Source organism: Orcinus orca, chromosome 8 (assembly GCF_937001465.1).
Source record: "Orcinus orca chromosome 8, mOrcOrc1.1, whole genome shotgun sequence".
NCBI lineage: Eukaryota > Metazoa > Chordata > Mammalia > Artiodactyla > Delphinidae > Orcinus > Orcinus orca.
Genome location: NC_064566.1, coordinates 45,166,266 through 45,184,382, shown reverse-complemented (window position 1 = coordinate 45,184,382; position 18,117 = coordinate 45,166,266). Strand labels below are relative to the sequence as shown.

General features: G+C 51.0%; 1 protein-coding gene across 6 annotated transcripts in view; it reads left to right on the top strand.

Moving 5' to 3' along the window:
* Positions 1 to 262: 262 nt before the first annotated feature.
* The window catches only part of AMPD3 (adenosine monophosphate deaminase 3), a 43,220-nt gene continuing 25,365 nt past the window's right edge, over positions 263 to 18,117 (top strand). The window contains exons 1-4 of one of the 6 annotated variants that reach the window (XM_004279195.3): positions 7,665 to 7,969; positions 8,704 to 8,915; positions 11,290 to 11,515; positions 17,339 to 17,543. In XM_004279195.3, the coding sequence (XP_004279243.1) occupies positions 8,891 to 8,915; positions 11,290 to 11,515; positions 17,339 to 17,543 (456 nt within the window). In that variant the 5' untranslated portion in view covers positions 7,665 to 7,969; positions 8,704 to 8,890. Of the gene's footprint in view, positions 717 to 1,134; positions 1,270 to 7,664; positions 7,970 to 8,035; positions 8,383 to 8,703; positions 8,916 to 8,938; positions 9,101 to 11,289; positions 11,516 to 17,338; positions 17,544 to 18,117 lie in introns of those variants that run through there. The other 5 variants (XM_033404532.2, XM_033404533.2, XM_033404531.2 and 2 more) reach the window with 5 other exon arrangements.

Below are 18,117 nucleotides of genomic sequence, written 5' to 3'. Positions count from 1 at the left end.
AGATCCCCAGATGGGGCAGGCAGCCGAGCAGTGGAACCCCAGAGAACACCACCACAATGAAAAGCCAGGCCCTGGAGGCTGAGAAGCTGCAGTCATTAAGGTGTGTAGAAAATCTGGAGAAAGAGAGGGGTGGTGGTTGCAGGCGCCGACTCCGGAAACTGTACTCCAAGGGGGTTGCAGGAAGGAAGGTGTGCTCAGCAGGTTCAAAGGCTGGGGAGAAGCGACTAGGGGAGGCTATAAAGCACCCACTGGCTTTGGCAACTAGAGGTCAATCCGGACTTAGAGGGGCGGGTGTGTAAGCCAGAGCACAGGGTTGGAGGAGAGAGTGTGTCAGTTCAGCCCCAGGGAGTAAGTCACCTGTTTGGGGGCGCTGACCCCACAATCTCTCCTTGGGACAAGTCCCGGCAGGGGAGGAGGTCTGGGAAGATCCGAACATCGTGAGGAACGCTTTGGGGCCCGGCGGTGACCGCGGAGGCGAGCCGGGCTGGACCTGACCCCCGGCTGCGGCGGGCGCTTTTCCGGCCGAGGGACAGGGCGGAGGCCGCCGCGCCCCGGGCTCTCAAGTTTCCTTTCCTGTTGGCCGCGCGGCCCTGCGCTTCAGGTAGCAGCGGCCCGGCCGGGTGGGCGGGCGGCGGACAGGGCAGACCTCCGCGGCGGCGGCTCGGCCGGCGCCCCTCTGCCGCTGGCTCCTCGCCTCTCCTCTGCTCCGCGCCCAGGTAGGTCACCGGCTGGGGCGGCGCGAGACCCCCGGGATTCTCCCCTGCGGAAGCGGCCCTTTTCCTCCCGCCCGGCGGCCCGGGAGCTCCGGGCTGGCGCGGCGCAGCACCGCGCCCTGGGACCGCCGGCCCCTGTCCCTGCCGCGGGGCGCACCGCCGGCTACCGCCCAGCTCCCGCCGTGGGGCGAGGCCCGGCCCGGGCTCCGCGGGTCGGCGGCAGGGCGGGGCAGCCCTTCTGCGGTGCTCGCTGTTCGCCCTGACCCGCGCCGCCACCTGCTCTCCAGACTGCGAGCCGCCCCCTTTGGCCCACTGCATGACCCTGTCCCCTGAAGCCCGTGAGTGCGCGCGACGCTGCGCTACTGACCTTGAACCCACGGCTCGCGGCCCCCGGCGGCCCACAGTGGGGGTCGGAGCGCCCCCGGGTCGGAATCTTGGCCCTGGGCTTCCCTGCCCGCTAAGGCGGCGGCTCCGATCCCGGGCTCATCCCCTGCCTGGGCCCTGGACTGTGCTCCTGTCCCAGTTCCTGCGGTGGCCTGGGCTCCAGAGGCCTCAGGTGAGCCCGCCATACCTCAGCTCCCTGGCGACCGACATTGGATTCGAAAGGTTTAGAGAAATCATGGGACCCGGGACTTGCCGCCACTTAAGAGCCCGGACCACTTTCTAGTGCTTGAGGACTGGCCAGATACCGAGGGCTGAGGATTTCCACCTGGAGGCAGGGGGATGGGCAGGATGGCAGAGTGATGGGGTCATTGGAGGCCTTCATCCTTACCTCTTTGGCTCGTTCCTGGCAAGGGAGGTAGGTGTACTGCATCTGGCAGTCTACTTTGTGCCCTTGAACTTCCTGGTAGCTGCTTTGCCAGTGGAACTGCTTGCCTTGGCTGGCAGAGGCCTCTGGGGTGAGTTTTGAGAGGCCCTGGAGTAGGAGACGCTTGCTAACTAGAGTGTCACTTACACTAACTGTTGGGTCCTTGTATGTGGCTGGAAGCTTGGTCATGACAAATTAGCAAAGGAGCTGAGTGAAGACAGCTGGCAGCACTAGTAGGAATTTCAGCATGGTCCTGAGCCCTTGTTGGCTATCCCCCTGGATGTGGTGACCAACATTTGGCCATCTTTAGGGGGGAGTTGGCTGCAGCTGGAACCCTCATGGGAGAAATTCCTCCCCTGGCTGTGAAGCATCAGTGTTGAGTGGTAGTCAAGCCGTAGGGCCAGGCAGACAGAGCCCCTGTCGGCACTTACCTTCTGGAGTGTTAGCAGGTTTGGAGTAGTTAGCCTGACCTGGCTGCAACTCTAGTGGCAGCTCTGAGGGACCGGCTTACTCTGAAGATGCCGGTTCGGGGCTGCGCTAAGAATCATGGGACTTACGTGGGTGGTTTGCTGGGAGACTCTGGGACCTCTGAGCCCCAACCTTGGCTCTTTGGAGAGCCTCAATAAGGCTCTCAGCAAGGTCAGGAAGCTCTTGGAGAGATGAGGCCTGTTTTCCTTGTCCTCACACTAGGTGAATCACTCTTCAAATGGCTTTGAAATCAATCCCTGGTTTTGAAAATATCATGGGCAGATAAAATGTAGCCTTAGGGTTAAGCAGGGAGAAGATCTTCTCTCCCCGAAAGCTACTCATTGGCCTCCCTGGTTCTTCCCCCCAAATATTAAGCCTTTATTTCTTCTGTGTGCTGCTGCATATCTAGGACAGGAGATCATGGCTTTGGGCTCTGATCTAGGAGGGGCTAGGGCCCAAGAGGATGGGCTCAAGGCTGGGGTGCTGGCCATGCAAAGTCAGCAAGAAGTATCACTCATAGAGGAGAAGGCTCTTTTTCCTGATACGGTTTCACATTTGAACATGGTTGCCTTCTCCTTGCACCCAAATAGGAGTTGAGAGAGTACTTGTCACATAATAGTGTTCAGTAAATGTTGAGTGAAAGGATTCAGTGTCTACATGAAAGGTCATGTTCATTTTCCCAGCTGGACTTTCTCGTACCTGGTATCAGGATGATAATGAGTATATGTAGTTTGCTTGAGTGCAGTGTTTTTTGTTTTCTGTACTGAATTCATTAGCATGGGTCGGTATAAAATTTAGCATAGGTCAGTATGTAATTTGTAAACTAATAAGGTCTTAAAAGTGAGGAATTAAGTCTTTTAAATTTAATTATTTATTGTAAAGAGCAGAATAGCATACATAAACAGGTGCCTAAGGAAAACTTGTATTCTAATATGGAACTCTCATGAACACCTTTTTTTTTTTTTTCTTCTAATGGTATGATAGTAGGCCATTTGATTATTTTTATGGCTTTAACTTTACAACAATGAAATATTCGTAAATTTTAAAAAGTATTTTTCTTTATTTGATGCGGGTGGGATACTGGAGAAATGAAAGGTCAAACATCTATTGAGGAATCCATACTTGTCTATATATTGTGTACTTTTATTTCAAGAACTGATTTAAAATTCCTAAAAGGATGCTATAATAAGTTATTATGCCATTTTACAGACTGAATTAAGTGAATTTCAGGGAGGTATGAAACTTGCCTAAGGCTATCCAGCTACCAAGCGGTAGAAGTGAGAATTAAATCCAGGTATACCTATAAAAAAAAAAAAAAAAAAAAACGAGGGCAGCACCAGGGTATGGGGTTGTTAGTTTTATAGGGGTGAGTAATTTCATACGCTGATGAGTGGGAGGAGTATTCCAGCTATTTTGGGGAAGGGGTGGGGATTTCTAGGAATTGAGCCACTGCCCACTTTTTGACCTTTATGGTCATCCTTGGAACTGTCGTGGCACCTGTGGGTGTGTCGCTTAGCTTGCTGATGTGTTACAATGAGTGTATACTGAGGCTCAAGGTCTAGTGGAAGTAGACTCGTCCGCCATCTTGGACCTATTTTGTTCTAATCAGTTTATGTTGTGTCCTCGGGCTATGTAATTCTTTTAAAGGTTGTGCCCTGCCCCCTTTCCTCCTGTTTCATATTGAATATATAATATTTACCAGAGTATGTTTTAATAATTAATACATGATATATTGTATAATTAATTTATATATCATATATATAATGATATCTATAGGTATTTGTTCTAATAAGTCATTAAAAATAAATGAATAAAAAAAAAAAAATTTGGGAAAACGCCAGAAAGTTCCAAAAAGCAAGACATGAATTTGCCATGTACCCAGCAACTATTTACATAGCATAGCATTTACACTGTATTAGGTACTATAACTAATCTAAAGATGATTTAAAGTGTACAGGAGGATGTGTGTGAGTTATATGCAAATACCGTGCCATTTCATAAAAGGGACTTGAGTATCCTGGGATTTTGGTATCTGTGGAGATCCTGGAACCAATCCCCTGTGGATACCAAGGGACGACTGTATATGTTTTATACATAAAAGATGTATTTTTACAGTGGTATATATGTGTAATTTATGAATAGAATATATGTATATTAAAGAAAAAAAAATAAAAAATAAAATGTAAAATTAAAAAAAAAAAAAAAAGAGATAATACTTATAAAGCACGTATTATGTGCCAGGTACTATTCTATGCACTTTACACATGCTAACTAATTTAATTGTCATGGCAACCTATGAGGTTGGCACTGTTATTATCCCCATTTTAGAGGGAATAAAACTGAGCCAGAGAAATTAGTAACTTGTCCAACGTCATGCACCTTAGTGGTGGGACAGGAGTCCAACCTGGGTAGTCTGGCTTGAATCCATATTCTTAACCACACACCGAGCTGACTCTTGACACTGGCATAGATAGATTCACCACTTAGCTCATTGACCCATTAATTATGTTATGCGTTCATTCATTCAACAAGTATTTCTTGATACCTGCTATATTCCAGGCATGGGGATGCAATAGTGAATGACGTGGGCGAGGTCTGTCATGGAGGTGATATATAGTGGGCAAAGCCCCTTTGCCCAACGCCTCTCTGAGTCATGCACACCTCAGAAATGAGAAGGAAGATGGGCCCCTATAGGCAACCCCACAGCATCCTTTTGGGGAGGGGAGAGTCGTATCTTTTGGGATGAGTCATAATTTGATTCCAGCCTTTCCTGTTTGTTGGGGTTTTGTAAGGGACACTTAAGTGATAACAGTGAATGCAGTCTGATTTGGCACAATAACTTTATGTCCTTGAACCTAATAAATATTGTAGGTCTTTATCTCATGGCAATGAAAAAAAAAAGTGAATGCAGTCTGGTCTCCTGGGAGGGAGGTGCAGGCCTGGGTCTGGTTATCATAGATTGTCTTTTTTTTTTTTAAGTCTATTTAAAAAAATTGAGATATAGTTGATGTATAATATTATATAAGTTACAGGTATGCAATATAGTGATTCATAATTTTTAAAGGTTATACTCCATTTATAGTTATTATAAGTTATTGGCTGTGTTCCCTGTGTTGTACCATATGTCCTTGTAGCTTATTTATTTTATACATAATAGTTTGTACCTCTAAATCCCCTACCCCTATCTTGCCCCTCCCACTTCCCTCTCCCTACTGGTATCCACTAGTTTGTCCTATGTATCTGTGAGTCTGTTTCCTTTTTGTTATATTCATTCGTATTTTTTAGATTCCACATATAAATAATATACAGTATTTGTCTTTTTCTGACTTATTTCACTTAGCATAATGCTCTCCAAGTCCATCCATGCTGCTGCAAATGGCAAAATTTCATTTTTTCTTATGGCTGAGTAGTATTCCATTGTATATATGTGCCACATCTTCTCTATCCATTCATCTGTTGACGGACACTTGGGTTGCTTCCATATCTTGGCAATTGTAAATGCTGCTGTGAACGTTGGGGTGCATGTATCTTTTCAAATTAGTGTTTTCATTTTTTCAGATACATACCCAGGAGTGGAATTGCTGGGTCATATGGTAGTTCTGTGTTTAGCTTTATGAGAAACCGCCATACCGTTTTCCACAGTGGCTGCACAAATTTACATTCCCACCAACAGCGTATGAGGGTTCCCTTTTCTCCACATCCTCGCCAGCATTTGTTATTTGTGGTGGTCTTTTTGATGACAGCTGTTCTGACAGGTGTGAGGTGATATCTCATTGTGATTTTTTTTGTTTGTTTTTAATTTTTTTATATTTTATTTTTGGCTGTCTTGGGTCTTACTTGCAGTGCGCGGGCTTCTCATTGCGGTGGCTTCTCTGGTTGCAGAGCATGGGCTCTAGGCGCGCGGGCTTCAGTAGTTGTGGCTCGTGGGCTCTAGAGCGCAGGCTCAGTAGTTGTGGCACACGGGCTTAGTTGCTCCGCAGCATGTGGGATCTTCCCGGACCAGGGCTTGATCCCGTGTCCCCTGCATTGGCAAGCGGATTCTTAACCATGGTGCCACCAGGGAAGTCCTGTTTTTGTTTTTTTTTTTTGGCGGTACGTGGGCCTCTCACTGTTGTGGCCTCTCCCGTTGCGGAGCACAGGCTCTGGACATGCAGGCTCAGCAGCCATGGCTTACGGGCCCAGCGGCTCCACGGCATGTGGGATCTTCCTGGACCGGGGCACGAACCTGTGTCCCCTGCATCGTCAGGCTGACTCTCAACCACTGCGCCACCAGGGAAGCCCTCTCATTGTGATTTTAACTTGCATTTCTCTGATTAATGATACTGAGCATCTTTTCATGTGCCTGTTGGCCATCTGTATGTCTTCTTTGTAAAAATGTCTATTCAAGTCTTCTGCCCATTTTTTAATCAGGTGGTTTGTGTTTTTGATGTTGAGATTATAAGCTGTTTATATTGATACTTTGGATATTAGCCCCTTATCGGTTATATCATTAGCAATATTTTCTTCCATTCAGTAGTATCATAGATTGTCTTAACGTTTCTTCAAAAGGGAAAAGGCTTTGCGTTTGGGACCAGTGTTCCTCCATCCAGAGGGACTTCTGGGCCACGGGGAGCAGAGACAGCTTAGGCTCAAGGTGGAATTGTTAGGTCCTGAGCAAAGGTTGCCCTCCCAAAACAGAGCCACAGTTTCCTCCTAAACTGTTCTGGAGGGTCTTGTATCCCTACAGCGGGGCCCTTGGCCATTGTCCCAACCTGTGTCATCTTAGTGGGTCTGCTGCCCATCTCTGTATGGATATGATGGAGTAGATCTCACACTGGTCACTGGGGCCCAGGAAGGCAGCTTTCTCTAGGTTGGAAAATGAAGGCTCAAAGTGGAAGGCATTTTCCAAAGCCTATGCCCAGGATATTAATGGGTGTTTTTCCCTATGGTGGCAGTGGTGGGAGGGTCAAATAAGTGTGTTGGGTTAAAGAAAGTTAAGCAGCTTTCTTGACTGGAGGACTTCTCAGATGTTTAGGACCTACTAGTAGGAATTGCGTGTGAATCCCCATAAAGACTGTGGTATGCAGTCCTGTCCCAGCCTTCTGACATTTTTATGTTGTACACACTACACTTTGGAAAATGCTTGTTTAGACCAAGGGTATCCACGGTCTGGTTAAAGGTGCAAGAATAAGATTCCTTGGATGTGCTGGGTCTAAGTCGGTTCTCAGATGCATGGGCTAGGATGCTCCCATGGCAGCCCCGTCCTACCCGCCCCCAACCTCGCCCCCCAAACACACTAGCAGAAGGAATCGTTTGCCTCTCCTCCCTCTGGCAGGATAGTACTAAGGGCTCGGATTTCTTTTTTTTTTTTTTTTCCGTTTTAAGGTCATTTAATTATTTAATGAATACACATTACCCTCCCTCTAGGTTGCTTGTAGCCTGCTGGTTGCACTGTTTATGAAACAGCTGTGAGGACGGGGGGTTCATAATCTCTTGGTAGCTAAAGCCCGGCAGCGGCCTGAGGATCGTGTGTCAACCCTGTAATCCTGCTCTGTACGCACAGGAGTTATTATGTGGGCTCAGGAAGGCACAACCTCATGATTGGACGTGAGGAGGTGACTCAGGCCCAGGTCAGGGCTGGAGCCAGCCTCCCGGTAAACAACTGGCCCCATCCTTTCTGGGCGCTTCTCCCCAGGATTTCGACAGCACCACAGAAATAGCCCTTTTGCTCATGGTTATTTCCCAGACCCATGCTGTTGGCCTGAGTCACGGGGAAGCTGTGTGTCTGTTGTGAGCTTCCCCACAGAGGACCATCCTTCTCCTAAACGGCGGATGAAGAGTGGAGCTTTGCGACCTGGGATGCTGTTGTGATCCACCCTGACTGCTCTGCGGGTCCCTTGAGGCAGGGAGAGCGGCAGCTGTGGTGGCTGGGTGGCCGCGTCCAGCCGGCGCTCAGGAGGCTCCTCCGAGCTGGAGGCCCACATGGGAGCCGGGAGCGGCAGTAAGAAGGGGATGCTGGGGCAGGTGGGCTTGGGTGGGTCAGGCGGGAGGCACCTCTTCCCTGGGTGTGGAGGGGTGGGCAGGCACGTGCGCTCCGGCAGAGCTGGTCAGGCTGCCCCATCACCTGTGATGTGCAGCTCTTTTCAGGGAAGAAGGGAAGGAATGAGACAGGGCATGCCCGTCTTTTCATCCCTGCCTGCTCCTGCGCTGAGATGTCCCCTCCCCCCGAGTCTCTGTCCTTTCCAGTTCCTGGCCCTTCCCTCTTTTAGAGGGGGTGGGGAGAGGCTCACATTAGCAACTGGCCCGGAGCTCCCCCCGCCAGCCCTGGGGTGCCCTCAGGACTGTTTGGGGGCCCTTTGGGGGGCCCTCTGAGGAGACCAGGGCAGGCTCTGTGTGTATAGACGACTTCCCTTGGTAAGATGAACCGGGTCCCAGGCCAAGCCCGAGGCGGGGTTCAAAACGGAAGCAGCACGGGTGATGGTATCGCGGTTAGTGCGCGGCTTTCAGGAGGGGTCTGGACGTTAGAGGGAGGCTGTGGCTTATCGTCTGCGGTTTGTCCGGAAGGCTGAATGCACTATTGCATTGGACAGCAGTTGCTTTAGTTTCCTGCTCTGAAGGGGGCTGTGAACCGGGCCAGGACGCTGCATTCCGGACACAGCAGCCATGATAACTAGCATTACCTGGGCCCCGTAGGACTCTTGGAAATTTTCCGCTTCCATTTCATATTCACGGAAGAATTTCCAGCCCAGACTTTTCCTGCTCTTACTGAGGGCTGCTCACAGATATGCAAAGCAGAGACCTCCCACCCCAGCAGCAGACAGAACCGAGCTAGCTGCACTTATACTGACTCAGCTCAGCCTCCCCGGCAGCACGCAGCCCTTGGCCCAAGTGCGTCACCTGGGTGGCATCCTCAGAATCGGCCATGGAGACTCCAGTGCCAGGCTCAGGTCTGTGTCATGGGTTCTAACTGTGGGAGTCTGGCAAGAGCAAGAAGCGGCATCATTTGTATAGGGAGGGGATTTAAGAGGCACTGTGCTCCCTTTCTGGAGGGGTCGTGGTGCTATGAAAACGTTCCTGTTTGTTGAGATTGGTGGATTCTTAAGCACTGCGCCACCAGGGAAGTCCTCACAAGGTATTTTTTATGTGATTGCACTGTCCTCATAGTTATAATTTTGGTTGCTTAATGTTTTTTTTCAAGCGAGTATGCTCTCATTTGGATATTTTAAAGCTATTTATATAAAGAGTGAAGGTAAACATGTTTGTGCTTTTTCCTTCCTTCAGATTCTTTTCTTAGAAGCAATTTCTAGAAGTGGGTTTACTCTGTCAGATGCTTGAATGGTTTATGGCATTTGCTGCCTCTTGCCTGGGGCCCTTTGGAGGTCTGCTTCTGAGATGCATGTGAGGTTTTGGAATGCTGCACTTGCCCAGGGCCTTAGAGTTGAGGGCTGGGGGCCCAGCTTTGTTCTCCCCTAACAGCTCCTCCCGGGTCTTAGCTGTTTGTCTTTCTCTCCATTTCTTTCTTCTGTCACCTTCTCTGGCCTCTGCTCTGATAGTTTCCAGCTTCCCCTTCTCTCTGCTATCAGGATGTGGAAATCTCCACAGTCAGCTGTTCATCTCTGCAGGATAGGCGTTTGCAGTCCTGGTCTCTGCTGCCACGGACCAGCAGTTGCGTGCTGGGCTGCCTCTCACCTCCCAGCTCCCTCCCACTCAAGCCCCTGAGGGTGAAGGAGGCCCAGGAAAGGCCTGGCCCTGGGGGCCGGGTGGGGGGGAAGGAGGAAATTGGTTTTACAGTCTAGAGGCCCACAGGGGTACTGTGCCTGTCCGTTACCAGCCTGCTTGCTTCACTCCTGTCTGTGTTATGAATTAGACCCATGTGCCGCAGAGGAGACCAGAGCAGCAAGGCTCCCCAGGCACCAGAAACCTCCCTGGTACCTAGAACTGAGTGGGCCTTGGAGATCACTTAGTCTAATCCCCTTATCTCACAGGTGAGAACACTGTGAGGCGAGAGAATGACTGCCCCAGGGTTGTTCAGTGAATCCCTCCTCCCTTGTAATTGCTTCCTCTCCCTGCCAGGCAGCAACTGGGCCCTGTCTCACCTTCATCCTCCTCTGTCGGGCTGACAGAGCCACGTCTCTCTTCAAAACCCTCCTTAAAGAAACTGGATGGACAGGAAACGCCTCCTCCAGAGCCGCTCCTGGTGAAGGTGGCTTGTGGAGAGGAGGCCGTATTGGTCTGTTCCATAAGTGTGAGGGACAGTGTGGACACTTGCCCTGACCCCCAAATAGGCAGAGAGAAGCAGCACAGCGTAGTGGTTTAGAGGACAGATGCAGGAGCCAGGTGCCCACATTCAAATCCCTCAGCAGAGGCTTAGCGAGGAAAGGGACAGGCGAGCCAGAGACTGAGAACAGCTCAGGTCTCTGCCCACTTATGAGAGGTGTGACCCTGGGCAAGTTAGCTCTCTGCCTTCCTTCTCTCATCTGTAAAATGGGAATAAACTGAGCTCGTAAATGTATAGGGCTTCGCAGAGTGTACTTACTATGGGCTATGTAAGTGTTGAAAGACAGGCAGAAAGACAGTAAAGAAAGGAGCCAACCAGGCGATTTAGACCAGCTACTGACAGGAGCCCAGTGTGCAGAGGAGGATAAGGGCAAGCTTCTTTGAGGAAGTGAGTTTTCAGTGGGGTTGTGAGAGGTAAAGAGTCTCCCTGTCCCCAAACCTTTATTTTATTTGCTGTCTCGTTAGAAGTTCCAGAGGGTTTGGGAGATGGTGGAATTATGATTTCATTTCAGCAAAAGGCCTCATTTTATGTGGTGAGGAATGTAACTGTGGATCTCCTGGGACCTTATGCTAATCATTAACCCCTTAGGTCTTTGGTCTTCCCCTATGTGCAGTGGGAAGCATGTCTGGACGTTGTAGTACGTGACACGGCCTCCTCATAGCCTGCAGGAAGGGGCTTCTGAACTCTCCTCTTCCTGCTCTGTCATGGAAACCAAGGCGGGAAGGACGGGGCCGCCCACGCGCTAAGGATTCCCTGGGTTCAGGAAAACAGAAGTAGACTTGGTTGGACAGTTCATTCTTTCACTTCTGAACGTTTGCGTTCTCGTGAGATGTAACTGGACCTACACCCTTCCCATCCAGTCACTTATGGAGCTAGTTTTAAAAATTGGCCTGCAGGGTTTGGTCTGGGGAGTTCCTAAGTAGACAGCTGACCACAAGCACCGGGGCACCTGGCCCTTTTTTCGGTGTCTTCTCCTGCCGCTCACCAGTGACTCAGGTGGTCCAGTAATTCTTATAGGCTCACGCTGGTTCTTTTTCTGCCAGTCGAGATGCCACGCCAGTTCCCCAAGCTGAACATCTCCGAGGTGGACGAGCAAGTCCGGCTCCTGGCCGAGAAGGTGTTCGCTAAAGTGCTCCGAGAAGAGGACAGCAAAGATGTCCTGTCCCTCTTCACCGTCCCCGAGGACTGCCCCATCGGGCAGAAGGAGGCCAAGGAGAGGGAGCTGCAGAAGGAGCTGGCGGAGCAGAAGTCTGTGGAGACTGCGAAAAGGTTTGTCCCCCTGACTTGTGTGGGGCTGTTCAGACCCGGGCAGGCTGTGGGCGTGTGTCCTGGATGAGACGCTTTGTGTGAACTCGGCTGTCCTGGGAACTGAGTTTATTTCTTAACCAAGACTACTGAACTCACCGCTTATTCACTGAAGTGTGTGTTGGTGCCTTTGTTTGGTTGAAAAGATCAAAAACCACTTTCTCTCCTGATGTTTTAATAACAAATCATGTGCACAAGTACACACCGTTTCCAAATGACATTTCCATTTTCTTTCTGAAAACTCGAGGATTTCTTGGGAAACATGTTTTACTTCTTTTCATTGCTAATTAACAATGTGTATGTACTTTGCACTGTTAATTAACTCAGCTCACTATTTGCCAGGTGCTGTGCTGGGCACTGGGGATGCATTAGTGAACAAGATAGGTATAGTCCCTGCTCTGTAGAGCTTACAGTCAGCCTAGACAGTAATTAAGTGACTGGACCACTTAATTGAAAAATGACAAGTTATGATAAGTGCTGTGTTAGTCAGGGTCTAACCAGAAAAGCAGAAACTACTTGAGTAATGGAAATAGGATTTTCATGTGGGGAATTGGTTACAGGGGGTAGAGAACCGAGGAGGCAAGCAGTGGGGAGAGAGGCAGCCCGGAGATTAGACACAGCAGGAAGCAGCCACTACCCCAGGCAGAGAGACAGTGGAGAGAGGTGGTGTTGCTGGAGCCTGGGGTAGAGAAGTTGGAACTGTGGTGGCCTTGTCAGTGGGAAATGTAGCCTAGGGGGAGAGGCAACAGCTGCAGAGATGCCTCCCAAGGCAGAGATAGAGGCAGGGATACCTGGCTTTAATCCTTCTGGCATGTTCCAGTTTCCCCCACCGGTTGCCACTGGCCAAACCTAGCCAGCAGCCAGCTGACGCATGGAGAGGGAGAGTCCTTTTTCAGACTGGGTTCTTAGGGAAGGTCTTTCCTAGGAGGTGACGTAGCTGATGCAAGGGCATAAAGGAGCCAGCTCTGGGTAGAGCTGGGTGAGAGTCTTACAGGTGGAGCAGCCAGGACAGAGGCCCTCAGAGATCTTCAAGGAGGCCCATGTTGGGCAGAGGTGTGGTTAAGGGGGAAGAGCCATGACCTCCGGCTGGAGGGGTGGGCAGGGCCCAGATCAGGTTGGTCTGTGCTCCCTGGTAAGTATCGGGCTGGCTAAAAAGTTTGTTCAGGTTTGTCTGTGAGATGTTACGGAAAAACCCGAATAAACTTTTTATCCAATCCAATAGTTTGGATCTTTGTCCAAGTGCATTGGGAAGCCCTCACCCTTTTAGCTTATCTCACCTGGGAGAGCAGAATTAAAGAATAAAAAGCTTTGAGAACGTGTCTGGCAGGGCCGTAGCTGGGTGCCTGGCTGGCTGGCGTACTGCAGACCCCAACAGCTAACGTCGTAGAACTTGGGCTTTCTCTGCAACCTAGTCCATCATCAGGTCCTTCCTAAGGTACCGCCTTATTTTAAAAGGCAAGTCCTTTCCTTTCTTGGTAGGACAGAATTTCAGTATCCTTAACTTTTTTTGGAAAGTAGTAAAATGTCAAGTACTTGTATGAAGGCAAGAACAGAGGTTCATCATCCAAAAAATAAGTGTTTTCCTTCCTCCGAGGGGCTGTGAAGTGAAGGGGTCGTTGGTGCCATTGGCCAGCTCTGAGTGCCAGCCTTGTGCTGAGTGAGGTGGGGACAGGTCATCCCTGGAGGGTAAAGAAGAGGCTGATGGGGGAGACCCTGGTCCACACTACACTGACTGAACAGAGGGCTAACTTCATGAACTGAATGGTCTGCCGGCGTTCTGTGTCTTAAGAATTGAGCATTTTGGACCCTTAATAATGAGAAGGAGTCCTGGCATTTCGTATTATTAGAAATAGGTTTCTGAGGCCAGTTTCCATTACAGAGCGACACTGGGCCTGATGTCTTCAAAAGAGAGTCTTTTCTTCTTATCGATGCCCAGGCTAATGGCAAAATAGAAGCCTTCTTACTCTAAGTCTAAACGATGCTCCGTGGTTTCCAGAAATTCCTCTGCAAGCTCATCTCCAGAAATTTTGCTCCTTCCCTACTTGTTAGGTTGTGATGGTCTTGGTTTGCATCTGTCTGCCCCCCCCCTTTTTTTTTTTTTTTTTTTTGCGGTACGCGGGCCTCTCACTGTTGTGGCCTCTCCCGTTGTGGAGCACAGGCTCCGGACGCGCAGGCTAAGCGGCCATGGCTCACGGGCCCAGCCGCTCCGTGGCATGTGGGATCTCCCCAGACCGGGGCACGAACCCGTGTCCCCTGCATCAGCAGGCGGACTCTCAACCACTGCGCCACCAGGGAAGCCCTGTCTGCCCCTTTTGACTGGAAGCTCCTTGAGGACTTTATCTGGCTCCCACCGGATCCCCAGGATCTAGCCCAGGACTCGACCTGTGTTGGTGAGCAGTGGATGACGTGTGGCAGAAGAAAGACATCCTGTTTCTCCGCTGCCGCCACAGATGCTACCTCGGGGTGGCCACGGCTCTCTGGGCCACTGTGTTCTACCACTCCCTGGTACGCTCTGTGACCTTGGGCCCACTAGGAAATCTTTCTGTGCCCCAGTTTTTCATCATCTGTAAAGTAGATACGGTAAAGAGCTACTTTCTTGGGGTGTTGTGAGGAATGAGGGAATTAACATATGCAAAAGGCTTAGGGCAGTGCCTGGATCACAGGAAGCCCCACGGAGATGTTAACTATTTGTCCAGCTTCCTGCGGCAGAGATGGGCAGCAACAGCAGCTACTGCTTCCTGTGGGCTAAGTGCTGCCCTGTGCAGTTTACTTTCATTCTCTAAGCCCCACGTGAAGCTTATCAAGTGGATATTCTTATCTCGATTTTGCTGATTAGGACACATTGCCAGTAAGTGGCAGGGCAGAGACTCAAATCCACGTCTTTCGGAGGTAGGACCCCACACTTTAACCACGAGGCTGTCCCATCTCCAGTCAGGGCTGGGGTCCTTGCTTCCACGAGAAGACACTGGAATGACACTGGGGGCTGCTCCCCAGGGTATAATTGCCAGCTTCTGAATGAAATGGAGGGAAAAGCTGGACCGTAGCTCCCTGCTGCCCACTGGCTTCTTTTCTGCCAGAGGACAGCTTGGTCCCTAGACTGCCTGTCAGATGTCCCAGCGTCCTCTGGAGCTGTGCACCTCCAGCTTTATCTCTCAGCCTCGCTGTTCAGTAGAGGCACCGTTATGCAAATATTCAGATGCGAATAGTTCGGAGGAGGAACCCTCTCTGTAGCTTCCTCTTTGTCTCTGGCTGCTCCCTGACATTCTGGAACCTAAATGCTCATGTGGAGCCTTCCTGCCAGAGCCAGGCGCTGTGCCGGGCTTTGAGGATGGAGGGCGCTACATACAAGCATCAGAGGGCGACCCCTGCCCAATAGCCAGCGAGGAGCCTGGGCCTCAGTCTAGGCCCACATGGAGATGAATTCTGCCAACCACCTGCATGAACTTGGAAGTGGATTCTTTCCCAGGGTCTCCAGCTAAGAGCCCAGTGTGGCCAGCCTGGGTTTGGCCTTTCAATACCCCGGACATAGAGCCCAGCCGAGCCCACGCCGACGTTTTACCAACAGAGCTGCGAGCCAGCAAGTGGGCCCTCTCCTTGGGCTCCATTTAGCTTTTCCGGTTTTCCTAGAGACGAGCTTTAGTGGTTAGCTCTGGTTATTCCAAGCCCTGGCCCGTGGCGTGTGGGCCCTAAGGAGCTGCCCCATCTGTTGTTAAACCTGTCCCTTATCCCTGTGGAGTCCGAGCTCCCAGCCCATGTTCACGTGTGACAGTCTGGGGCTCACCTGAAGACCAAGGTTGGAGCCGTAATGGATGGGTTCTGGCTTCCTCCCTGGGGCAGAGGAATATGGACGTTCCTTGCACAAGTCTGGTGGGCTTTGGCTCAAACAGCTTTCTGATTGTGGTTTTGTTTTTTTTTTTTAAACTTACCTGTTTCTCACCTTAGATGTCACCTTGCTTTTCCTTAGCAGGACTGGTCATCAGGCGGCATTGGCTGAGGCCTGCAGGGGTATAGTTGGCATAGGGATAAAAACAGTGACCTGGCAGACGTGTGGGTGACACAGAAGCCAGAGTCTCCCAGGGTCTGGCTGACCCTGTCAGAACAGGAGAGGGAGCCCAAAGTAACGGCTCTTCCTCTAGGTGCAAACATCCAAACGATGTCAAAGTGGGAACCTCATTGCTCAAGGTGAGTCTGCCTCTGAGGAATGATTGACAGACATGAGTTGGTATCTTCCTTGGAATGGGATGCTTGACTCAGCTCCGTGTGATGGATGGATGGTGGGCTGGGGAAAGCCTAGGCTGGAGGTTTCTGGAGTCCAGCCTGGGTTTCCTGAACAACTCAGTGCATCTGTTATGTAGGGTTGGGGTCAGGGCAAAGACAGACTTCTGAAAAAGGGCCGCCCGCCTCCACTTTCCAGGTCTAAACAGTCTTGTCCCCAAAGAGGGGATAACGCATGTGGGCAGATAAGGACCAGAGAGCCATGGCAAGCAGTGGGTGTATAGACAGGGCAGGGAAAGATTGGTGGTTCCTGAAAAATCAGCCGTGGGTCTGTGAGAAGAGACCCGGCCAAGAGCCAGGAGGAAGACAGCTGCCTCCGGGTGAGTCATAAGGTCGGTTTGGAGATCAGCTGATTTCTCTACACCCTGTAGGTGTCGCGGGGGCCTGGAGAAAAGGAGGGGTTCTAGGGGCTCTGGTGGGTCACGGTTGTCACTGAGTCCTTCGCTGGTGGCTGTAGGCCCTGGTTGTGCTGGGATAGTACCCAGGAGGCTGCTGGGCCCTGTGACACAGGAGGGCAAGTAGTCAGCTGGTTGCTGGCATTGGACATCACTGGGTGGCAGTGCTGGGGAGAGACATGGGAGAGGGGAGTGCTGATGGCCTCACCTCCCTGCTGCTTAACTCTATGCCTGGAGATCCTAGGACTTGGGGTGGTGTCATTTGAAACATTACTGATTACTTAATGAGGAAGGTGAGGGTTCACAAATCAGCATTGCAAATAAGCATGAGCTTGTGGCGTTTTAAACCAACCTTGTTCTTACTTCCCCAAGAGTTTGTGAAATCGTCTTTTGGTGCCAAGGTGACAGGTCCAGAGAGACCTGAAATTGATGCTGATCGGTCCCTTTCCCATAACAAAGCTACAGACCTGTGCCTGCCCCAGCAGCGGCCAGGAGGGCACGTGCCAGGCTAGAGGAGGGAGCAGCTGGGGTGACAGGGTACCAGGGAGGTGGGAAGCTAAGGGCTAGCTGCACCTTGCCGTGACTTCGTATAAGCCATTTCCCATCTCTGGTCCCCTGACTCTTCCTTTATGAAAACAGGAGGTGGGACTGCTTGACTGTCATGATCTCTTCTGGCTCCAATGCCCCAAACTATTAACTTTGTGAAGTGCACTGTGATTGAGACTGTTCATATGCTGGGACCCAGAGTCTGGCTTATCTGAAGACAGCATGGTGGTTGATTCGACATCGTGCTCACCTCACTTGCCCTTGGTGTTAGACCCCTGCAGGGTGGTCTGCCCTCTGTCTCCTGAGACATTTGCCTACTTGCATGTTCCACGCGCCCTGCAAGCGCAGGCCACAGCAGTTCTTAGTGGCCGCAGGGAGGGGTGTCTGGGATATTGCATGCAGAGAGACGAGTGTGAGAGGACGCCACGAACGATTAGAAACTTCTTCACGGTAGGACCAGCACCGCTGATTAATCAGAGCCAAATTCTCCTGCCATGTCCACAACAGGGACTCTTCATCACTCGCCCCAGTTCGCTGCTTTCTTTCACTTTTCCTTGTCCTCGACTTTTAGAAAGAAAAGTTTTAAGATGATTCGGTCCCAGTCCCTGTCTCTGCAAATGCCGACGCAGCAAGATTGGAAGGGCCCCCCGACAGCCTGCCCAGCCGTGTCTGCAGCAGCTCCTGTGCTCCCCGGAGCCCCTCCCCAGCCCGCACCTGCGCCCTATGCCATGCCTGAGTACCAGCGGGTCACCATCAGCGGAGACTACTGTGCTGGGGTAAGGCGTCTCTGCGGGGGCTCTGTGAGTGTTGTATATGCCTTGTGCCAAAGCTGGGGTCCCGTGGGGTCACGTCCAGCCCTGAAGCCTGGCCTGGTCTGTGGGTGTCTGGGAGGTGGCAGGCAGGAGGCACAGGAGCCTGGAGAGAAGGAGGGTTCTAGGCGACGTAGCGGGTGTGTGTCTAGGGCGCTGCTCTCCCTGTGAGGAGGGCCTAGGGCTGCAGGTTGGTACACCGTGTGGCCCGTAGGTTCCATATGTGCTGTGGGCCCAGAAACACTGCCCTCTGTCCCTGTAGCCCATTGGGGACGGTTCCAGCTTGGGCTCTTTAGTGTTCCCAGATGTTGAATGGATTAAGTCCTGGTGTTGATTGGTTTGTGCGAAATCAGTTATTGCTGAATCAGCTCCTCCTCTGTGCTTGGACTCATGTCCTTAAATACAGGCTAGACCAGCCAGGCAGGACGAGCAGGTCTCGACAAGAAAGTAAACAAGCTTGGTTTGCACCAAGTCGGTTAGCTCAGTCACTGAAAATGTGCTCCTTTCACCTGGTTGGATGATGCCTTTTTATTGCTTGTTT